At 40.1% G+C, this 21774-nt stretch overlaps 1 protein-coding gene across 6 annotated transcripts in view; it reads right to left on the bottom strand.

The window, feature by feature from the left end:
• Window positions 1–21774, bottom strand: part of dtnba (dystrobrevin, beta a) — a 62245-nt gene that overhangs the window by 17136 nt on the left and 23335 nt on the right. For 3 of the 6 annotated variants that reach the window (XM_060913836.1, XM_060913835.1, XM_060913839.1), the window contains 7 exons: window positions 13051–13118; window positions 11560–11640; window positions 9027–9240; window positions 8768–8853; window positions 6281–6435; window positions 6059–6164; window positions 3828–3994 (listed from right to left, as the gene is read on the bottom strand). In XM_060913836.1, coding sequence (XP_060769819.1) covers window positions 3828–3994; window positions 6059–6164; window positions 6281–6435; window positions 8768–8853; window positions 9027–9240; window positions 11560–11640; window positions 13051–13117 — 876 coding nt within the window. In that variant the 5' untranslated portion in view covers window position 13118. Of the gene's footprint in view, window positions 1–3827; window positions 3995–6058; window positions 6165–6280; window positions 6436–8767; window positions 8854–9026; window positions 9241–11555; window positions 11641–13050; window positions 13119–21774 lie in introns of those variants that run through there. The other 3 variants (XM_060913837.1, XM_060913838.1, XM_060913840.1) reach the window with 3 other exon arrangements.

The raw sequence follows: 21774 nt of genomic DNA, 5'->3' as shown, positions 1-21774 counted from the left end.
GAACTTCGATTTCAGTCGAGCAACGGCAGAAATTCGATTTTCTCTGTGTGCATGTAAACGCACTGATTGTGTTGTCTGCCAAGAGGTGCTAGCTAACGATGCTATGAGATGTTTAAAATGTGTAAAACAAGATGTTTTTTTAAAAAAAAAAGCACAGATGCTTAAAATGTGTAAAAAAAAAGAGGTTATAAAAAAGCACAGAAGTTTAAAATGTGTAAAAAAAGATGTTTTAATAAAGCTCATATGTTTTAAATGTGTAAAAAAAAGATGTTTTCAAAAAGCACAGATGTTTAAAATGTGTAAAAAGATGTTTTTAAAAAGCAGATGTTTAAAATGTGTAAAAAAAGATGTTTTTAAAAAGCAGATGTTTAAAATGTGTAAAAAAAAGATGTTTTAAAAAAGCAGATGTTTAAAATGTGTAAAAAAAAGATGTTTTAAAAAAGCAAAGATGTTTAAAATGTGTAAAAAAAAGATGTTTTAAAAAAGCAAAGATGTTTAAAATGTGTAAAAAAGAGGCTTTAAAAAAGCACAGATGTTTAAAATGTGTAAAAAGATGTTTTTAAAAAGCAGATGTTTAAAATGTGTAAAAAAAGGTGTTTTAAAAAAGCAGATGTTTAAAATGTGTAAAAAAAGATGTTTTAAAAAAGCAAAGATGTTTAAAATGTGTAAAAAAATGCTTTAAAAAGCACAGATGTTTAAAATGTGTAAAAAAGAGGTTTTAAAAAAGCACAGATGTTTAAAATGTGTAAAAAAAGATGTTTTAAAAAAGCAGATGTTTAAAATGTGTAAAAAAATGCTTTAAAAAGCACAGATGTTTAAAATGTGTAAAAAAGAGGTTTTAAAAAAGCACAGATGTTTAAAATGTGTAAAAAAAAGATGTTTTAATAAAGCTCATATGTTTTAAATGTGTAAAAAAGATGTTTTCAAAAAGCACAGATGTTTAAAATGTGTAAAAGAAAAAAAAAGTGTACAACAACCTTTTTTTTTAAATACGAATGGAACATTAAGTATAGAGATCTTGCATGTGACGTCACAGCCAATCCAGATTGTAACAGACGCCATCTTGTCGGTCAAATGCCATATTTCCGCCTTCTACTTCTACTTCTGGTTCTACTGGTTTTCTTCTGGAAAACCCTACTATATACAATTCTACTACAACAGCTGCGGCTACAAGCTCTCCCTACCTGTGCACGTTTATGTTTTTTGTGTGTATTTTTGCGTGTTGTTCGTCTGTACCGGACTTCAATACCCACTACAACCGTATGGACTTACTGGACATTGGTTTCCAGCAGAAAATGACGGTTTGTAGCGATTTCCATCGCATGCACAACATTCCGGACGACATAGCGAGACCAGCGGGGTCTCCGTGGATTGTTATCGGGTCTGGCAGGCGAAGGAGGCGGCGTTGGGAGAGGAAGCAAAAGCAAGGCTGCAGGCAGAGCCGGCCTGTTGACTAAGCTCAGAAAACAGCCACTCAAGCCTCCACTGCCAAGCCTCTACCTCTCCAACGCCAGATCCATGGTAAACAAGACGGACGATCTGGAATTATAGCTGGAATTACCTTATTCTATTCTATAATCGGCTGGTCAGTGCTATACTAGATACTACTGATATATCTAGTATCAGTACTAGTAATACTTAAGTGACTTACCTGTCCAATGAGGATTGTTATTTTCTTGTTTACAAGATGCCACATCTGAGGGCGGCTGCCAAATCCTGAATTTCTGTAAAGATAACTGTCCAGAGATTTATAAGCACGCAGTGCTTCACCACTGAACAGCGACGGAAAGTTAATGAGGTAATTATACACGTCTGGGTATTCCACCTCTGGCAGTTCAATATCCACTGACACGGTCGTGAAAACTACGTCCGGTAATCGATAAGGGTCACTAATCTGTAGGTCGTTTATTTTAGACATATATCTAATTATCTGTTCATTAGAAAAATGAGCCGTGTAGTCCGTCGGTTGAAATTGATCCATTTTGTACACGAGTGCAGCAATATTCAGCGGTGTTTTTTACCGACAAGATGGCGGCTGTTTACATTCCAGTCACGTGACTGCAAGATCTCTATAGCAACAACAAAAATTGTAAGGGGGGCGCTGTTGTTTATTTGCTCTCTGAGGGGGGGGCTGACTCTCCCATACTTTGAAAACCCCTGATATAGAACAATATGTAAAAAAATCAATATGTGTATTGCATTAATTCAAAACAATATCTACATTTTATGGGGACTGGTTATTACTCATTGTCAACATCACTTGTTTTTCTAAAAAATGTCCATTAAAATCCAGAGTTATTTACAGTTCCATTAATAATTCTAATTTTCATATATTCATCTCATCTCATCATCTCTAGCCGCTTTATCCTGTTCTACAGGGTTGCAGGCAAGCTGAAGCCTATCCCAGCTGACTACGGGAGAAAGGTGGGGTACACCCTGGACAAGTCGCCAGGTCATCACAGGGCTGACACATAGACACAGACAACCATTCACACTCACATTCACACCTACGGTCAATTTAGAGTCACCAGTTAACCTAACCTGCATGTCTTTGGACTGTGGGGGAAACCGGAGCACCCAGAGGAAACCCACGCGGACACGGGGAGAACATGCAAACTCTGCACAGAAAGGCCCTCGCCGGCCACGGGGCTCGAACCCGGACCTTCTTGCTGTGAGGCGACAGCGCTAACCACTACACCACCGTGCTGCCCACATATATTCAATATATTGAATTAAGTAAAAACATTTATATATCTTATCGAGACTGACCTTTTCCTAATGTCCACATTACTTGTATATGATTTCTTCACAATGTCTATTTAAACTTTAAAGTTACACAGTTATCAACACTGTCAGCTATAATTCAAATTATCATATATTCAACGTACTGAATCAAACAAATGCATATTTTATGGGGACTGTCTTTATCTTATTGTCCACATCACAAAAAGAGAGGACTGATGAGCTTTTGGCTTTGGCCAAGAAGCTGAAGAAGAATTCTAAATGATGTAATGAAAATTTGTTTCAAAAATAAATGTTTTCTTCAAAAGGAAGACCATGTGTCTATTCACACTTTTTACAGTTCAGTTGTTTACAGTTCCCAGTTATTTTTGAAAAAAATTTTTCATTACATCATTTAGAATCCTTCTTCAGCTTCTTGGCCAAAGCCAAAAGCTCATCAGTCCTCTCTTTTTTTTCCTTTTTCTTTCATTAGCCAGCGCCTCCTGTGTTTTTACATGCTCTAACCTGGCTCTCTCTCTCACACTCCTCTCTTGCTTTCCTTTTGCTTTGCTAAACTTGTTTTTTATACCAGCATCAATTTCACGTACCTTCGCTTCACCTCGCTTGTCAATAGTATTCGGCATCTTGAGAAAAAAACGTCGATTAGAGGAAAGTATTTTTGATATGCAGCTCACGAACACGTGCAAGTTTTGATAAAAGAAAGCGGATGTGGGTGTCTTTGTAAAAACTGTTTTGATTGGCTATTATGGTCTCGACATCGATGTTTTGACCAATAACAATGTAGAGAACACGAATTTTACATCACATTCAACGAGACTAAAGATGGCGACTTACAAATAATGTATAAACATCGTTGGAGTTAATAAAGTTTGAACAGCATGAAGGAACATACCCCAACCCCCTGAAATTAATAAAAAAAATTTCTCAACAGATTTGGCATAATATAAAAAGGTCGTTTTTTACTCAGAAAAAGCAGAAAACTCTCATCCCTGATAATTAAAACGTTACACGTTATGCACACCATTTTATGCGGATATAATGACATACGCACACGCATGTGTGTGTAATGGATCACAGAGCCTCACCCAGGATGAGTGCTCCTTCATTTGGTGCTGGTTGCTATGGTTTCCGCTGGCATGGCCACGCCAGAAGCACGTCTGACACAGCTGGTAGTTAAAACACTGCTGGCAACGGTACCGAAAACCAACCATGCTCTCACTGCGGCAAAACGAGCAGCTGACCGGGTGGAAGACTGGACACCGAGAGAGAGCAAGAGAGAAATTAAGAGAAAATGAGAGAGACAGAATGTGGGAGGGACAAAAGGCAGGAAAACAAGGGGGAGAGAAAGAAATGAGATTATGCAGCCTTATGACAATAATCTTTTTTTTTATCAATTTGAATTGTCATAAATTTTCACTGTCGCACGATATATCGTTACATGCCTGAACTGGGCTCACTGTAAATGTAATAAGCTGAATATGAGACGTTATATTCGAGATTTTGAATCTCAGTCATGCATGTTAGGTTTTTATTTTACACTCGAGTAGTGGGGTTACAATCGAGTCTTTATACAATGCGATGTTCTGTATATTGTCGATTCGTTTAAAAAAAAAATAATGTGTGGTGCGTTTAAATGTACAACCCCGATTCCAAAAAAGTTGGGACAAAGTACAAATTGTAAATAAAAACGGAATGCAATGATGTGGAAGTTTCAAAATTCCATATTTTATTCAGAATAGAACATAGATGACATATCAAATGTTTAAACTGAGAAAATATATCATTTAAAGAGAAAAATTAGGTGATTTTAAATTTCATGACAACAACACATCTCAAAAAAGTTGGGACAAGGCCATGTTTACCATTGTGAGACATCCCCTTTTCTCTTTACAACAGTCTGTAAACGTCTGGGGACTGAGGAGACAAGTTGCTCAAGTTTAGGGATAGGAATGTTAACCCATTCTTGTCTAATGTAGGATTCTAGTTGCTCAACTGTCTTAGGTCTTTTTTGTCGTATCTTCCGTTTTATGATGCGCCAAATATTTTCTATGGGTGAAAGATCTGGACTGCAGGCTGGCCAGTTCAGTACCCGGACCCTTCTTCTACGCAGCCATGATGCTGTAATTGATGCAGTATGTGGTTTGGCATTGTCATGTTGGAAAATGCAAGGTCTTCCCTGAAAGAGACGTCGTCTGGATGGGAGCATATGTTGCTCTAGAACCTGGATATACCTTTCAGCATTGATGGTGTCTTTCCAGATGTGTAAGCTGCCCATGCCACGCGCACTAATGCAACCCCATACCATCAGAGATGCAGGCTTCTGAACTGAGCGCTGATAACAACTTGGGTCGTCCTTCTCCTCTTTAGTCCGAATGACACGGCGTCCCTGATTTCCATAAAGAACTTCAAATTTTGATTCGTCTGACCACAGAACAGTTTTCCACTTTGCCACAGTCCATTTTAAATGAGCCTTGGCCCAGAGAAGACGTCTGCGCTTCTGGATCGTGTTTAGATACGGCTTCTTCTTTGAACTATAGAGTTTTAGCTGGCAACGGCGGATGGCACGGTGAATTGTGTTCACAGATAATGTTCTCTGGAAATATTCCTGAGCCCATTTTGTGATTTCCAATACAGAAGCATGCCTGTATGTGATGCAGTGCCGTCTAAGGGCCCGAAGGTCACGGGCACCCAGTATGGTTTTCCGGCCTTGACCCTTACGCACAGAGATTCTTCCAGGTTCTCTGAATCTTTTGATGATATTATGCACTGTACTGTAGATGATGATATGTTCAAACTCTTTGCAATTTTACACTGTTGAACTCCTTTCTGATATTGCTCCACTATTTGTCGGCGCAGAATTAGGGGGATTGGTGATCCTCTTCCCATCTTTACTTCTGAGAGCCGCTGCCACTCCAAGATGCTCTTTTTATACCCAGTCATGTTAATGACCTATTGCCAATTGACCTAATGAGTTGCAATTTGGTCCTCCAGCTGTTCCTTTTTTGTACCTTTAACTTTCCCAGCCTCTTATTGCCCCTGTCCCAACTTTTTTGAGATGTGTTGCTGTCATGAAATTTCAAATGAGCCAATATTTGGCATGAAATTTCAAAATGTCTCACTTTTGACATTTGATATGTTGTCTATGTTCTATTGTGAATATAATATCAGTTTTTGAGATTTGTAAATTATTGCATTCCGTTTTTATTTACAATTTGTACTTTGTCCCAACTTTTTTGGAATCGGGGTTGTACATCACAGCAAAAAAATCCTTCGTGAAACTGAAAGCGTGGCCACTGTCGTCAAGTGTGTGAGATACCGTTCTCTACATTAGCGAGGCGATGCATGAGGGGCAACCAGACGAGACACTGAGGAGGAGGATCAGCCATCATCGTGTCCAGAAACGTGTTCAACATCACCTTCTTCTGTTAAAAACACACACACACACACACACACACACACACACACACACACAGATTTTAGCCCTTATGGTACACAGACATATAAAAGAAAGAAAGAGAGAGAGAGAGAGAGAGAGAACCTGTTGTGGGAAGCAGGAGTGGGCGAAATGTTGTGTGTAACCGAAGGACGGACCCTCGAACACAGCGGACGGCAGTTTAAGCACCTCCACCAGGAAGAGGTCGAACTTGGAGAGAGTCATCGCTCCGTGAGAGTCGGAGATCTGAGAGAAAATATCTAACACACACAGGTGATAACTGAAGGAGAAATGGTAATCCTTGAAAATACTGTACAAAATGTAACAAAAAAAAACTGTTTAATATCATGAATATCACAGATATTGTGATACCTTTTTTTTTTTTAAATAGATATTCATCGGGTTTTTTTCCCGAATAATTACAAACTGATCAGAAGCAGCAAATTTATTAGTCTGTTTTTACTAAATCTTTAGCTCATACTTCAATTTTTTTCAGTCATGTTTTGACGAATACTTTTTGTGAAAATCACAAATTTAATAAGTACATTCAGTTAAATGTCTCTATCTCCATAACAAATTATTTTAGAGGTAGAAAAGTATACATTTACCGAGTCCTTGAAACCTATCCTTTCTAAATATGGAATTATTTTTGTAGAATTCTGAAGTAGGTAGGTTTCACAAGCATCAGTCATAATATTATATTTTAATATTATAACACTATAATAATGGGCGGCATGGTGGTGTAGTGGTTAGCGCTGTCGCCTCACAGCAAGAAGGTCCGGGTTCGAGCCCCGTGGCCGGCGAGGGCCTTTCTGTGCGGAGTTTGCATGTTCTCCCCGTGTCCGCGTGGGTTTCCTCCGGGTGCTCCGGTTTCCCCCACAGTCCAAAGACATGCAGGTTAGGTTAACTGGTGACTCTAAATTGAGCGTAGGTGTGAATGTGAGTGTGAATGGTTGTCTGTGTCTATGTGTCAGCCCTGTGATGACCTGGTGACTTGTCCAGGGTGTACCCCGCCTTTCGCCCGTAGTCAGCTGGGATAGGCTCCAGCTTGCCTGCGACCCTGTAGAAGGATAAAGTGGCTAGAGATAATAACATGAGATACTATAATAATATTATAGCAGTCTATCCCTGCTATAATAAACCTTCCCTACGCGGGTTTCCCGCTAATTATAATATCCAAATGTGGTCTATGTGCAGTCCTCTACAGCTCTGACTGGTCAAATTCACGTGTACTGCTTTATTATGGGAGTTTCCGAAGGAATTCCGTATGACGTCACCAAAGCCGATAGTACCGGCTTTCCGTAGGGAATGAGTTAAAACTGTTTTTTTTTTTTTAAACTTTCTTTTCAGTGTTTATTACGCCTCCGCCACTGTAAGGTGCAGGAGGCATTATGTTTTCGGGTTGTCCATCCGTGCGTCCGTCCCGAAACCTTGTGAACGCGATATCTCAAAGGCTAATGAAAGGAATTTCACCAAAAACTCACCATTTGTGCGCTTTGGGACAAACATGAACTGATTAGATTTTGAGATCAAAAGGTCTAAGGTCAAGGTCACTGTGAGGTCAAATGTCTGTCCGAAAACCTTGTGAACTCAATGTCTCCAAGGCTGATACAAGTAATTTCACCAGGTCACGATTACTGTGAGGTCAAATGTCCATCCCTAAATCACAACTTAAGGGATGTTCACACGGCAACTTTTACTCCGGTGTAGCACCGGGGCTGCCCCGGTAGAGCGTTCACACGGTACAAAGTTATACCGGTGTAGCCCCTGAAAGCTGCTTAAACCGGTGCAAATCTAACCCTGCTCGGGAGGTGGTTTAAGAAATTTACTCCGGAGTAAATGCTAGTTTGCGGGGCAGCACTGATATAAAATGGGACGTCTGAAGGCTACAGGGGTAGACTCGCTACGCATGAGGAGAGTTGATTACATACGGGCACTGCATAATTTGCATCCTGGTATTTTGCGCTTCCAAAATGGCGAATATCAACAACAACAGAACTGCATGTCTTCCAGTGTCGCCAAATTGGGCAGTTTTAAGTGCATTTTGGCGGATTTGAACATATTTTGGGCTGGAAAACGTCAGCAGTATCTGGCAACACTGGTGTCTTCATCCACGTTGTTTTCCCGGCGCTTGGTGATGCCATGACAACTGGGAAAAGGAAGTACATTTTCACGCATGCGCATATTTCATTTTCGCATTATTACTATCGTATAGCACGGTCGCAAAAACTGCCGTGTGAACGCAAGTGGGGCTGCACCGGTGCTAACACGCTTCTCTCTAGTAAGCAGGTTTGTGACATGTGAACGCTCCACAAAATTTACACCGGTGTAAGATATATCGCAACAAAATACATCGGTGCAGCATCGATGCAAATATGTGTCATGTGAACACCCCTTTAATAAGGCATGTAGTCTACCAGGCAGAGGCATCCCCATCGACACCGTTGGCGTCGAGTTCTATCTAGTTTTTAACTTGCTTTGCTGGATGCTGAAACAAATTCTGAAGTAAAGTAAGTAATTGCTCATATTGTGCACTAGGGGGCGCGGTTGCTTTAGGCAGAGTGTTGTGATTGATATGAAGGAAACACTCACAGCGCAGTTTATCCACGATCTTCCCTCCACACAGTATCGCCAGCATGACCTTAATGGAGAACACTGTCACGCTCCCCTGACCCTCACTGCGACACACACACACATTGCATTTTCATCTTCCTTTATTTCCCAAATCTTCAAATTTCAAAGATCTTCCAAGACTAACCCTACAAGCTTGGTATAAAATGTTTATAAGTCGTCTGTTTTTGCACATCACAAATGACCCCAATAAGCAGCTAGGCGACGTCCATACGCAGACCTGTCATGCGCAGCCAGCAGGAAGTTGAGCAGCAGGCTGATGCTCTGCTGGACGTTGATCTGGTAGGTGGTGGGCAGACGCTTGTTGAGCTGGTAGAAGATGGACGAGACGATAGTCTCCAGCCGAGACACGCTCAGCTCGGTGCTGTGCTCCAACGTGTTCAGGCCGTTGTCCCGATACGCCTCGATCATGTTCCACACGTCCACCAGGTGCACTGAAACATTCAATATCTCTCACAATAAATAATTAAAGGTATAATAAGTAAGGTCAGTTTTTCACTTCCATTTTCCATTCTATTTCTACTGACAGTTAGGAAGCTCTGCCCCCAGGACCTACAGACGGTCTATAAAATGACTGGACGCTCCTCCTGTCAAACACAAGCAAGCATTCCGGCTCGGACGTAATACATAAAAATATCATATATTGCACCTTTAATATACAATAAGAATTAACAACACGACAAAGAATAATAAATCTCTCCTTTAATGCAAGATTTAAAAAAACAAAAAAAAAATCGGGTGAACTATTTTGTGCACTGGAAATTAATAAAAATGTACATTTATTATTAATTAAATGAAGCCTCATTCGCATTAAGTATGTGACAATTTGCAGAAGCAAGTCCAAATATCTAGGCATTTATTTCACTGTGAAGAGTAAGACGTTGGAAATATCACGTCTTCACTGTTTTTAAAAAGAAAAACAATTATTATACATACGGGCCACTTTTTCCATGGAATAAAAACGTGCTCTATTCCCTTCTAGCGGGTTTATTGATTGCATGCAATATTGTTATCATATCGCTTATCCTCCGTGTATTACGCCACTCTCCGCAATGGAGAATGAGCATGCAATATTGTTATAATATTGCACGTTGCCAAGACAACACGATGTCACACGCGAAGATCCAATGACAAAACTTTTCCGCACAATCTTTACTTTGTCGGCCGGGAGAGAGAGAGAGAGAGAGAGAGAGAGAGAGAGAGAGAGAAGAAGGGGTTAATCCAGTGCTCGGATTAAGCACTAAATAAATAAACTGAAAACTGAAACTAAAGATGTGCTGAACACCTGAAAGGCTACCGAAACTTCATTATATATTCTTCACAAGAGAAAAACACACCAACGGACATCGAAAAACTGGAAGAGAGAGCAACAGTGGAAATATTGTCAAAGTTCTACTTGGAGGTGAGGAAAAGCGACGGAGGCTTTTACAAGAGGACGTCACTCGTGGACTTCACTCAGCAAAGCCCTTTAGTTTTGAACAACTGCAATGGAACAATGAATTACGACCAAAAATAACTGAACTCGAACCGTCAACCTGGATATACACTACCGTTCAAAAGTTTGGGGTCACCCAGACAATTTTGTGTAGTTTTCCATGAAAAGTCACACTTTTATTTACCACCATAAGTTGTAAAATGAATAGAAAATATAGTCAAGACATTTTTCTGGCCATTTTGAGCATTTAATCGACCCCACAAATGTGATGCTCCAGAAACTCAATCTGCTCAAAGGAAGGTCAGTTTTATAGCTTCTCTAAAGAGCTCAACTGTTTTCAGCTGTGCTAACATGATTGTACAAGGGTTTTCTAATCATCCATTAGCCTTCTGAGGCAATGAGCAAACACATTGTACCATTAGAACACTGGAGTGAGAGTTGCTGGAAATGGGCCTCTATACACCTATGGAGATATTGCACCAAAAACCAGACATTTGCAGCTAGAATAGTCATTTACCACATTAGCAATGTATAGAGTGGATTTCTGATTAGTTTAAAGTGATCTTCATTGAAAAGAACAGTGCTTTTCTTTCAAAAATAAGGACATTTCTAAGTGACCCCAAACTTTTGAATGGTAGTGTAGCTTGTATATGAGTTGGGTTGTTGTTCAGGCTTTTTGGACTCGTACCATTTTTACTGTTAGAACTTTGACTTTGTACATTGGATCGACAGAACACTGAATTACATTCGATCAGAATCGGCATTCGATATTGGTAAGTTACCGCCCTGTTCTTAACTTTTTATAAAATCTATAATTGTTCCATTGAATGTGTATGTATAATAATAATAATAATAATAATAGGCTTTTTCGTGGTATATCAGATATATTACATTCAGCAACTCGTCTTTGACTCGTTCAGTATCATGCTAGCTGAATGGAATATATCTGATAGACCACTCAATGCCAGCCAATATTATTTAAATATGTAATTATTCCAATAATAAAACATTAAATCAACCTCCTCTCGAATTTTCTTTGAAGTATTGACGGAAAGAAACATTTTATAAATGAAAGACGGTCAACTAGAAACTGCAACATCCGGTTTCAAATATAATTTAAAAAATAAAATAAAATTAGCTTTAAAGTACAACGTGGAATTTTTTTTTCAGGGATATATGACATGGCATGATATCATGAGGTGGGCGGAGCTTAAAGCATTCTTTGACCCTGCCTGTTTGTTTGCGAGTTGGTGGTTGTGATTAGAAATAAACAGTGGGGGGGGGACAAAACTTTTTTTAATTTTATAGTCATACTCACGGTTGCATTTCTTCTGGACGAAGCGGAGTTTGCAGGCTGTGCGATACGTGGAGAGCCGGATGGAGTCGAAATTCTGCGCTTCTGAAACAAATTTTTAAATGTTTTCACTGTACAATGAAACACTACAGTACAATACCCAGAATGCAATGCTGCTTCCATAAACAGTCAGGCCGGACACTGTGTTTGTTAAAATGTGAGCACTGTTCACGTCCTCGTCTGTTTTGGACATAATAATAATCCACTAGAGGGCAGGTCTGAGCTGACACGGTTACCACGCCAACCTATTCCTAAACAAGCTATCAGTTTCTCTAAAACTTTCTGACGTCGTTCTAACTGTTACAGGCTGTTTCAAATAAAACAAAACGAAACGGATTTACTTATTTAGAACATGACAAAACTTTCCTGCTAGCTTCGACGGCTATACAAGAGGAGATTTGCGCAACTCGAACGTTAACAATAAGAAGTAAATTATTTAACGTTGATGCTCAACGACTGTCTAGAATAGTGCACAGTAGTGTCAGGTGACATGATGATGATGATACGTATGAGGCAATATCGTCATCGTGATCAGTTATGTCGCAATATACTTTCATCAGATCAGGGTTTTTTCTAGAAAAATTTAGTATGAGGGCGCTCACCATGGCGAGAGAGCGAAGCGACTGGGGGGGGGGGGATTGTCCCCCCCCCCGCTGTGCGAAGCCTTTGAAAAATTGAGGCTACAATGGCACATTCTGAGGCTATCTGAGAGGGAAATTGTGACAAATTGTTTGTCAACATTGAAAAAGAAAGAAGTAATCATCTTCTGCCCCGGACAGTCTTTGGCTTTCTTCCGCTTCGTGCCGCGGGATGACATCCTTTAAATGCCCAAGTGTCAACAAAAACAACTCGCAAACTACTTCTGTCAAAAGCTCCCGCGCCGGTGGGTGAAAGGTCATTCAGTCTCGAGAAATCTCGCTCTACAAGTCAGCTGACCTTGTATGTAACCCATGTCAAATCTCGCGAGAGCAGCCGCGACAACTAAACATGGCGCCTCAGTCTGGAAAACGCCAATTCGGATTGTTTTTGCACCGTCTGGCGGTGTATCTACTACGATTGGAATATTTTTGGAGTGATTATAACGTATTTGATGATCAGACACATTGTCACGTGGTGTTGCTGGGATGTTTTCACGGAGAAAAGATCGTTTTGAGAAAGATTGCATGTTGCGCAGTAGCATATAAGTGCATGGCCTAAGTGTGACTTGGGGTTCAATCGGCATTTCGGTAAGAGGGCACAGCGCCCCTGTTCCCCGGTTTAGACGAAAGCCTGCAGATATCGCGATTTTACAATTTAAAAATAAAATTATAATAAAATAAACGGAACTGAAACAAAGCACATCATTTGACATTTTCATGACAATTTTAATTCTTGCGTGCGCTCATACAATTCAAATATATTCCCGTCTTTCCGAGTTCAGGGAGGAGCTAGTGAGGTGGAAAAATGATCGCTCACTCATCTCTGTGAAGATCTGCCTCTTGTCGGCCATTGTCCTTCCTCTCCTCCCTCCGTCTTCAATCATCCTGAAAGAAAAAAAAAATGCGGAAAATAAGTGTAAGAAATCGCAATTCTTCCCCTCACACGTTCAGATTTTTCTTGAAATTCATAAATGGAAAATTATTTCTTTGTTCCAGCTGTCTACACATCTCACGACAGGGATGGATTCTGATTGGTCGGAAGGTGCTGGTTAACTTTCTCCAACAGCAGCGCTGACGGTGGTGCAGGTTTATATTAACGCGTCACCGTTTCTATAGTAACGCCTCATTCACCGAGACTGCTGCAGGTTGATACTCAACGTTGGCATGAAGTTTCTTCAAAGGAAGAGATGTTGATGGAACAATTATGGAAGGAGTCTCCAGTGTCAGAGGTCAGGCTGTAACTTCATTCACGGCATTAATCTTTAACAGCGGTGTAAAGGAACTGGTTTCGTGTTGGGGCACGATGCACTGAAGCTTTTATCTCACGCTTACATCAGCGAACGCTCCTGTTTCTCTGTGTGCCTTCAAAAACTGCTTGGTGATAAATCTTTACTCCACACACACACACATTCCTGAAGGGATTTAAGTTTCCCAAGAGCCTTACTTATAATCACCAGGGACAAAGAAGCACACATGAACTCGCAACAGCACTGTGAAAAGCGTACGCGCGCACACACACCTTCATCAGTCACCTTCACTTATCCACTCAGTGGCTTTCTGTCACTCGTTTATTCATTTACTGATGCAATCACCTCCTCAGTTCTTTAGTGTTTAACTCAAGCTGTTGCACTCATTCTGCTCACACACACGTACACTACCGTTCAAAAGTTTGGGGTCACCCAGACAATTTTGTGTAGTTTTCCATGAAAAGTCACACTTTTATTTCCCACCATAAGTTGTAAAATGAATAGAAAATATAGTCGAGACATTTTTCTGGCCATTTTGAGCATTTAATCGACCCCACAAATGTGATGCTCCAGAAACTCAATCTGCTCAAAGGAAGGTCAGTTTTATAGCTTCTCTAAAGAGCTCAACTGTTTTCAGCTGTGCTAACATGATTGTACAAGGGTTTTCTAATCATCCATTAGCCTTCTGAGGCAATGAGCAAACACATTGTACCATTAGAACACTGGAGTGAGAGTTGCTGGAAATGGGCCTCTATACACCTATGGAGATATTGCACCAAAAACCACACATTTGCAGCTACAATAGTCATTTACCACATTAGCAATGTATAGAGTGGATTTCTGATTAGTTTAAAGTGATCATTGAAAAGAACAGTGCTTTTCTTTCAAAAATAAGGACATTTCAAAGTGACCCCAAACTTTTGAACGGTAGTGTATATAATCTCTGTCCGTTTTTATGTAAATCTTGAATCTGGGCATAAAAATCCCTTTAAAAAAGCCTCAATAATATAAGCTGCTTGTGTGTGTGTGTGTGTGTGTGTGTGTGTGTGTGTGTGTGTGTGTGTGTGTGTGTGTGTGGCGCGCGCGCGCAGGCCTAGAAATTCATATATTTTTTCACCAGCCAGCCGGACTAGTTCCCTTCCAAAGTAACTCGCCAAACAGAAAATCAACTCGCCAAAATTTGTTCATGTATGAATTTTACTTCTGTCAAAAATAACAAAAGAGAGTAGTTACCATTGTTCATGACTAATATGCATTTATTTCAAGACCCGAGTATTTTGATACTGTTGTTAAATACATAAATGAGAACAACACAGAGCACCATAATATAATATCAACAAATAATAATATATTGGAAAACTTGGAAGCTTGGTGTATGAGTATTGAAAACAAATACACTTACTATCATGACTATAGCACCCAAAATATGTCCAACATGCTTTCTGTATTTAACCATTTATGAGAGAGAAAGCATTAGGAGCTTCATATTGACCAGGAATCAACTTGAAAAAAATTAATTATTCCATAAAAATCGTATTGCAGCCAAGGCCTACCCTGCTCCCACGTTTACTTATAAGTCCTTTGTCGTTTCTCCTTCTCGTACGCTTTATCGGTGGCCTTTTTCTCCTCTTCAGACCGAGGTCGCTTTGTCCCCGTCTCTGGCAGTTTCTGTACACCTTTCAGAAAATTCCATATCGCAACGGAGCTTTGGTAGATGTAGATGTAAACAACAACAAAAACGTGTTTAAATGGACGATAATGTGGACACATCTATTGAATTTGATACCGTGATTACCGCGATTGTGGCAGGATAGCCACAGCAGCGGAGAAGACGGAGGAGACCAAATAGTTTTCAACGAAAAGGCTTCGTTTATTTTTTTCTTTCTTTTTCAAACGTGCAAATATTTACAATGACAAGCGTGCATGAAAAAATATACAAAAACTGTACAAAAGGAAAATAAACAAGCATAAATAGCCAGGCTAAGTCCTCAGACCCTGAACTACTATCAAGAGCAACTTCAATTAACAAGACACGTTCACTTCACCGTCAACCCTCACCTACTGAGGCTCTTGGGCCTAATCTAGAGCATTGCTAACTGTAGCCCCACCCACTGGATAGCCCCACTGTCAAAAATAATCAATTAACTAAACAACAACATAATTATTACCAAATAATAAATCAAATAAGAAAAAAACATAACAGAAAAATACATACAATAACTGACATGCACAAAAATACCTTCTTGAACCCTCAAAATGGCTTTTAAGTCATTTCCCCTAAAACACCCCCATCACAATGGGCTGCCCCACAAAGAACCCGGGAAACCCCTCTATTTCCCCCCAGTGGAACAGTCCATCTGTTTCCCCAAACGAGACGCGGAAGTACGGTTTGAATCAGTGTTGCCAGATGTACGATAATTGTCGTATTTGTATGATAATTTTGCCCTCTGTATGATGTACGATCAATAATGGGAAAAATTTTGAAATGTACGATAATTTCAAAGTTTTCAGTTGGTTGTCCAAACACGCATCCCTCTCTCTCTCTGACCCCCAAGAATCATTTCGCAGGCTTTCCACTCAGGCGCCATCAAAAGACATACACAGAACGCACACACGTAACCACGTATTGGTGGAGAATTTACAGGGGATTGCCGTGTTCAGTGAACTTGGAAAGTTTGCCCTGGGTGTGCTTGTGTTTCCCCACTCCAATGCATCATGCGAGCGAGTTTTTTCCAAAGTCAATCTCATAAAAACAAAATCACGAAACCGGCTCATTACAGACACTCTGAATGGACTTGTGCACTAGGGATGTTAACCGATGACCGTTTGACCGATGGTTGACCGAATCAACGTCAACCTGTTAATTTTTTTTTTGGTTGTCAGTTAAAAAAAAAAAATTAATCCTTTTGAAGCTGCCGATTTTGGAGCGGAGAACCTGGAAATCTGTGTTGTAAACGCTTGGGGCATGCCATGTGGTGTAAGGACAACAGCTGACAAATCAGAAAACACCCATTCAGTCATGTCCCGCCCTTCCACCCCAGTTAAAGACAGCTGACACTCGGCGAAAGAAAAGTGTAGAGACAGGCTTTTTAGCTTAGAAATTACTATTCTGTTTTTTTTAATTATTATTAGAAGGCACATCGAGTTTAGTCCTGCCTTGGCCAGTGCATTCTGAAAGTATGTTTCGGTCTGTAGCCAACAATGCATGTTCTTGCAGATCATATCTCTCCACACAAACTAAAGGCGCAGATGCCGACTTTTTCACGGCTGAATCGCGCAGATCCGATTTTTTTTTTTTAGGGGGGGCGTTGGAGTGTCTGATTATAATTTCAAAGTAAATTCTGTATTAAAATTACTAAATAAGCAAATGCCGTTACAGTCCATGAAACATAGGAAGTATAAGTATGAGAAGAAAACAGTAAATCAGAAAGCTGTGCACGTTTGCGCGAAAGCTGCGCAAACGTGCGCAGCTTTCTGATTTACTGTTTTCTTCTCATACTTATACTTCCTATGTTTCATGGACTGTAACGGCATTTGCTTATATACAGAATTTACTTTGATGAGATTATAATCAGACACTCCAACGCCCCCCTTAAAAAAAAAAAAAAAAAATCGGATCTGCGCGATTCAGCCGTGAAAAAGGCGGCATCCGCCAAAAGGCGCGCCGTTTGCATCCCTGTAATAATTCCAATTCTAGAATTTTAAACTCATAGGTTAATCGACTTTAACCGGCTAATGAGGCTCGGTGGTCAGTCAAGATTTTTTTTTAGTTTTCGCCATCCCTATTGTGCACACATCAGAGTGTGTGAGGAATGCTGGTGGGTGCCATGACTTCAAACCGACGAACACCATGCTGCGGTCCATGACGGCATCCAATCTCTACCGTGACAGGATTACCCAACCAACAACATCTGCACAAGTGAGCGTGGCATTGGATGACGACAGCGACCTGGAGGTTGAATTCGAATCTTTCTAGTCTTACGGTAATTGCGCATTTACTTTCTCTTTGTGTCATAGTTTTCCCTCTACTACGGGAATATTGCGAATTACTGTTTAAAAATTTAAGTAATATTCTTTGGAAATTAAAATACAGCTAAAATAACTATATTGTATGCGTTTTGTTTGTGTATGATAATTTCTCACAAAAAAACGATAATTTTGAGGTTTTGGTACGATACTTGCATATTTCCTATCTGGCAACACTGGTTTGAATGCCTGGTGAGTGAATTGCTACCGGAGTTGAAATAACAAAAGCTTTAACCAATAAATGAAGTTTTTAACAGCCAGTGTGAATTGTTTTACTTTTTGATACTAGACAAAGATTATACAGATGAAGAATGAAAATGACAATATGTTTCAAGCGAATATTTTGAATGAGTCAGATGCACAAACAATAGCCATCTAGAAGTGCCGGTAGGCCTTTCCCTGCACTCTAAACACTAAGTTTGGCCCTGCGGAATTAATCTATGGCAAATGGTGATTAATTACAATATGAAAGAGATCTTAAACAGTGCATACGGTGGTGGCAATGAGATTAGGCCAAAAAAAAAAAAAAAAAGTGTGTTTCCGGTAATATGAAATACTAAAATAAGGTCGGTGGGTAGGAAAAAGTTTTTTTTTTCTTAATTTTTTTTTATTTTGTTCGAAAAAATTAACACAAGGGCAATTCCATGTAAATGTCAACCTCACCATGCAAAAATAAAGTAACATCAAAACCACTCCCAGAGATATCACCTAGGCCTGTATTTTACAGATGTGAATAAGTTGAACCAATTTGTCACAAGAATTGTTCCCTTCACCTTCACTAGTTTAGCTAATGACAATCAAGAATTTGTTGATTTCAATGCACAATTGAGTACTTTTTTCAACAACCAAAATATGATACATATATTCGCCCACAACAATGTTCAGCATCCTTTCAGGACGCAATAGGGTTATTGAAGCAAACTGTAAATGAGGTATATGATTTCGCATTTCATCGTCACCGTGGAGCCGTGTTGATGCGACACCGATTTACAGGACAGGTGCTGTCACGTCCGTAACATTTTTTTTTTTTAAGTTCTTATTATACATCTGTATGAAATGCAACACAGAACACACACTTTGCGCAAAACTAATTCATTTTGAGTTGATATATTAAAATAATTATATTTTCTGATTTTCTAAGCATATGCCATGTCTATTTCAGACGCGTCACATCCATAACGGAATTTCGTCACATACATAACACTGACTTTTCCTTCCGAAACTCTGCATGAAATACAAAATATTTTAAACAAAGATTTTTTTAATATTCACCTTGGACCCCTCTATCAAATGGATATCTCCATTTCGACATTAGGTTTACAATTTCACAGAGTTTAATAAAAATGTACAGTCACCCAAGAAAAGTGATACTTTTTCTGTCACATCCATAACGCATCTTTTATTGGCATTTTCTGGCATGCCCTAGATGTACTATGGGAATTGTTCTTGTTCTATCACTTCTCCAGTATGGTACAGCCTTAAAATATGCAACACCTGTTTAAATACTGGGAGACAATAAAACATGCACTGGGTCATTTGTTGCCATTTTGAGTTCAAGTGTCACGTCCATAACGCTGGAATTGCTCACAAGTAAACATCTTACAAAATAGTATTTTGGCACAGAATCCTTTATACCACACATCACAATAAAATAAAAGTGTTTTAAATCTTTAAACGAATAAAAAAAAATATTGCGAGAGTTCAAGTTATGATCTACGGAAGCGTATTGCTGCCACACTCAAATAAATTGGCTTAGAATCAAGTAATTACGTGAAAAGATATTGTTAACAAAGTTATCACGTTTTTACAATATATTTATCATGTAATAACATCACGTAATTTCATGATACGAAATTATCACGTTATTTCATGATATTTTCATGTAATAACGTGAAAACGCCTTATCAAGAAATAACGTGAAAATAACGTCCTAGGCTAGGCTACTTCCATTAAAAGCAGACGGCCTAGCCTAGCCTACTGTAGAACTTGGGTCGAGCAAAAACACCGAGCAAAAACATGGCTGAATCCTGAATGAGTCCTATTTGTATAAATAGGAGACTACACAGGCGGCAAAATGTAGTGTTTTTCCCTGCCATGGAAGTGCACTTGTATACTGAAGAGGAAGCAATTTGCATTACAGCCTTGAATGAGGATTCAAAATGGCGTCTCGGCTCAGTTGTCCCTTCCTCCTTCAGTATACAAGTGCGCTTCCATGTTTATGCAGGAGGGCTGATATAAGTGGCGAAACATTTTACTTTTTATCGTTTCTTTCACAACTTGAATGCGTTGAAACAAAATATTATGACAAACTAACGCCGCTTACACTAAAATATCGAGGGAAATTTGTAATAAAAACTTTACGGTCGGCAATTTCGACGCAGAAATTCTCGATCGGTCGGGTTACCGGAAACACACTTTTTTTTTTTTTGGCCTTAGCGACAGGACAGGACAGCAGTGATTTAAAAATGCTGGCAAATGGCTGCCTGCGCGATGCACGCTATGTCAGCGTCACAGCTCAGCCCGTGACAGCGATATTCAACGAGATGCGTTATATGCATGCGCAGTAGTGAAAAAACCGACAGCCTGACTCGTACACAATATGATTCGGAATTCTTCGGTATTTTCCATCCTGCCGATAAACACATCGATTAACACAGACACGGCACGTGCTTAATATGTGGCGGCTTTAGTTGACGGTGTGTCTGAATCTTCACTTCGTATATATTTTTTATTTTCAACTAGCCAGCCGGGCTGGCTAGTGACAGGAATTACCCGCCAAATGACAAATTTGCTGACCTCTTCTGCCCCTCGGACCTGCTTGATCCATCCTGGTGCCCTGTGTCTGGTTGGAGTTTTATCGCATCGTTCCTGTGGAGGACGGCCCCATGAGGACAGTTGAAAGTCACACCTGGAGGACGCTCTGGACACTTACAGTAATGCTTTTATGGCTGAGGACTACAGTTGACTTGCTAACTTTAGGACTGCAGTTGTCATGAACAGTTTTGCACTCAAGTTTCCATCAATGAAGAGTTATAACATCAACGAAGCTGACTTTATGTTAGGACTGTTAATGTTATAGTCATGCTGTCTGTTGTTGCCCAAATCAGGCATGAAAACGGGTCAGGGGTGAAAAAGGTGGGAAGGGTGCGCGAGTGGTGACGTGGCCTCTGGTGTTGTTTTATTTTGTTTGGGGGGTCCTCCCCCAGAATAAATATTATAGCCTCCTTACTAAGTATACTGTATTGACATTTGCACAAGGACATACAGTACAAATACAAATTCAAATACATGTAGTTATAGTGAAATTATGCCCTGGAAAAAAATGCGAATAATAGAACGAAGAAATTGGAGAACACACAAGGAATAGTGATCTTTTTTTCCTTTTATTTGCCTGGACCACCAGTGTCTCCGTGGCCCACTTTCGCCGAGTTGCCACATGTTTCAGCCTTGCCCGCTTCTCTCCTTCAGCAGTCAGTTTCTTGGCCTGCTGAGCACTGCAAGTTGCTTGAGAGCCATACTTGCTCTGCTGCTGCTGCTTTTCCTCCTTGTTCACCCTCTGCTGGTGTTTGTATGTGGCTGCTGCAGAGTTAATGTTCTTGCACAATGTTCTGTCCACGTCCTCCCTTCTAAAGAGCTGCATAGCTGTCTTCCCCCTGGACATCAGCATGTACTTGACCATCTGTATTGCATTAAATGTTTCCACATTCATGTTGCCACTCCTTTGATCAATTACATCATTCATCAGACTAAATGAGGACTCGACTCTAGGTCCATGAAAGATGGAGAGGCAACACTTAACCAGTGCACCCAGGGAGGGGTACTTGTCTGGTTTGTCAAAGACATGACCCCACCACTCCACGATGCTCTCTCCCTCCTTGAAGCTGGGGATGGTCAGGTCAACACTGAACCACACAAGTTCCCTCTGGATATCCTGGTCTGCTGGCAAGAGGTGCCCCAGCATACCACTCAGCCTCCCAAGATATGGAAGTACCTGCAGCTTTCAGTTCTTTTTAAATCAAGGCTGAATACTTTCTTCTTTGCTGCTGTCTTTTATTAAATCAAATTTGAGACTTTTAATTTGATTTCTTTCAGCACGGACAACACTACAAAATGGCATCTCCACTATACAGTGCCCTATAGTGAGTAGCGAGCAATTTCGGACACAGGGATTGTCAAAAGACGCGCGCGCCCTCTTTCAAATGCTGACGTAATCAAGCCGGAAGTTTTGTTTGTTTTGATAGCGATCAGGAAAGTTTGAAAAAAGTAGG

This window comes from Neoarius graeffei, chromosome 2, assembly GCF_027579695.1.
Source record: "Neoarius graeffei isolate fNeoGra1 chromosome 2, fNeoGra1.pri, whole genome shotgun sequence".
NCBI lineage: Eukaryota > Metazoa > Chordata > Actinopteri > Siluriformes > Ariidae > Neoarius > Neoarius graeffei.
The sequence above is the reverse complement of the archived record's forward strand: the minus strand, read 5'-3'. Positions and strand labels throughout refer to the sequence as shown.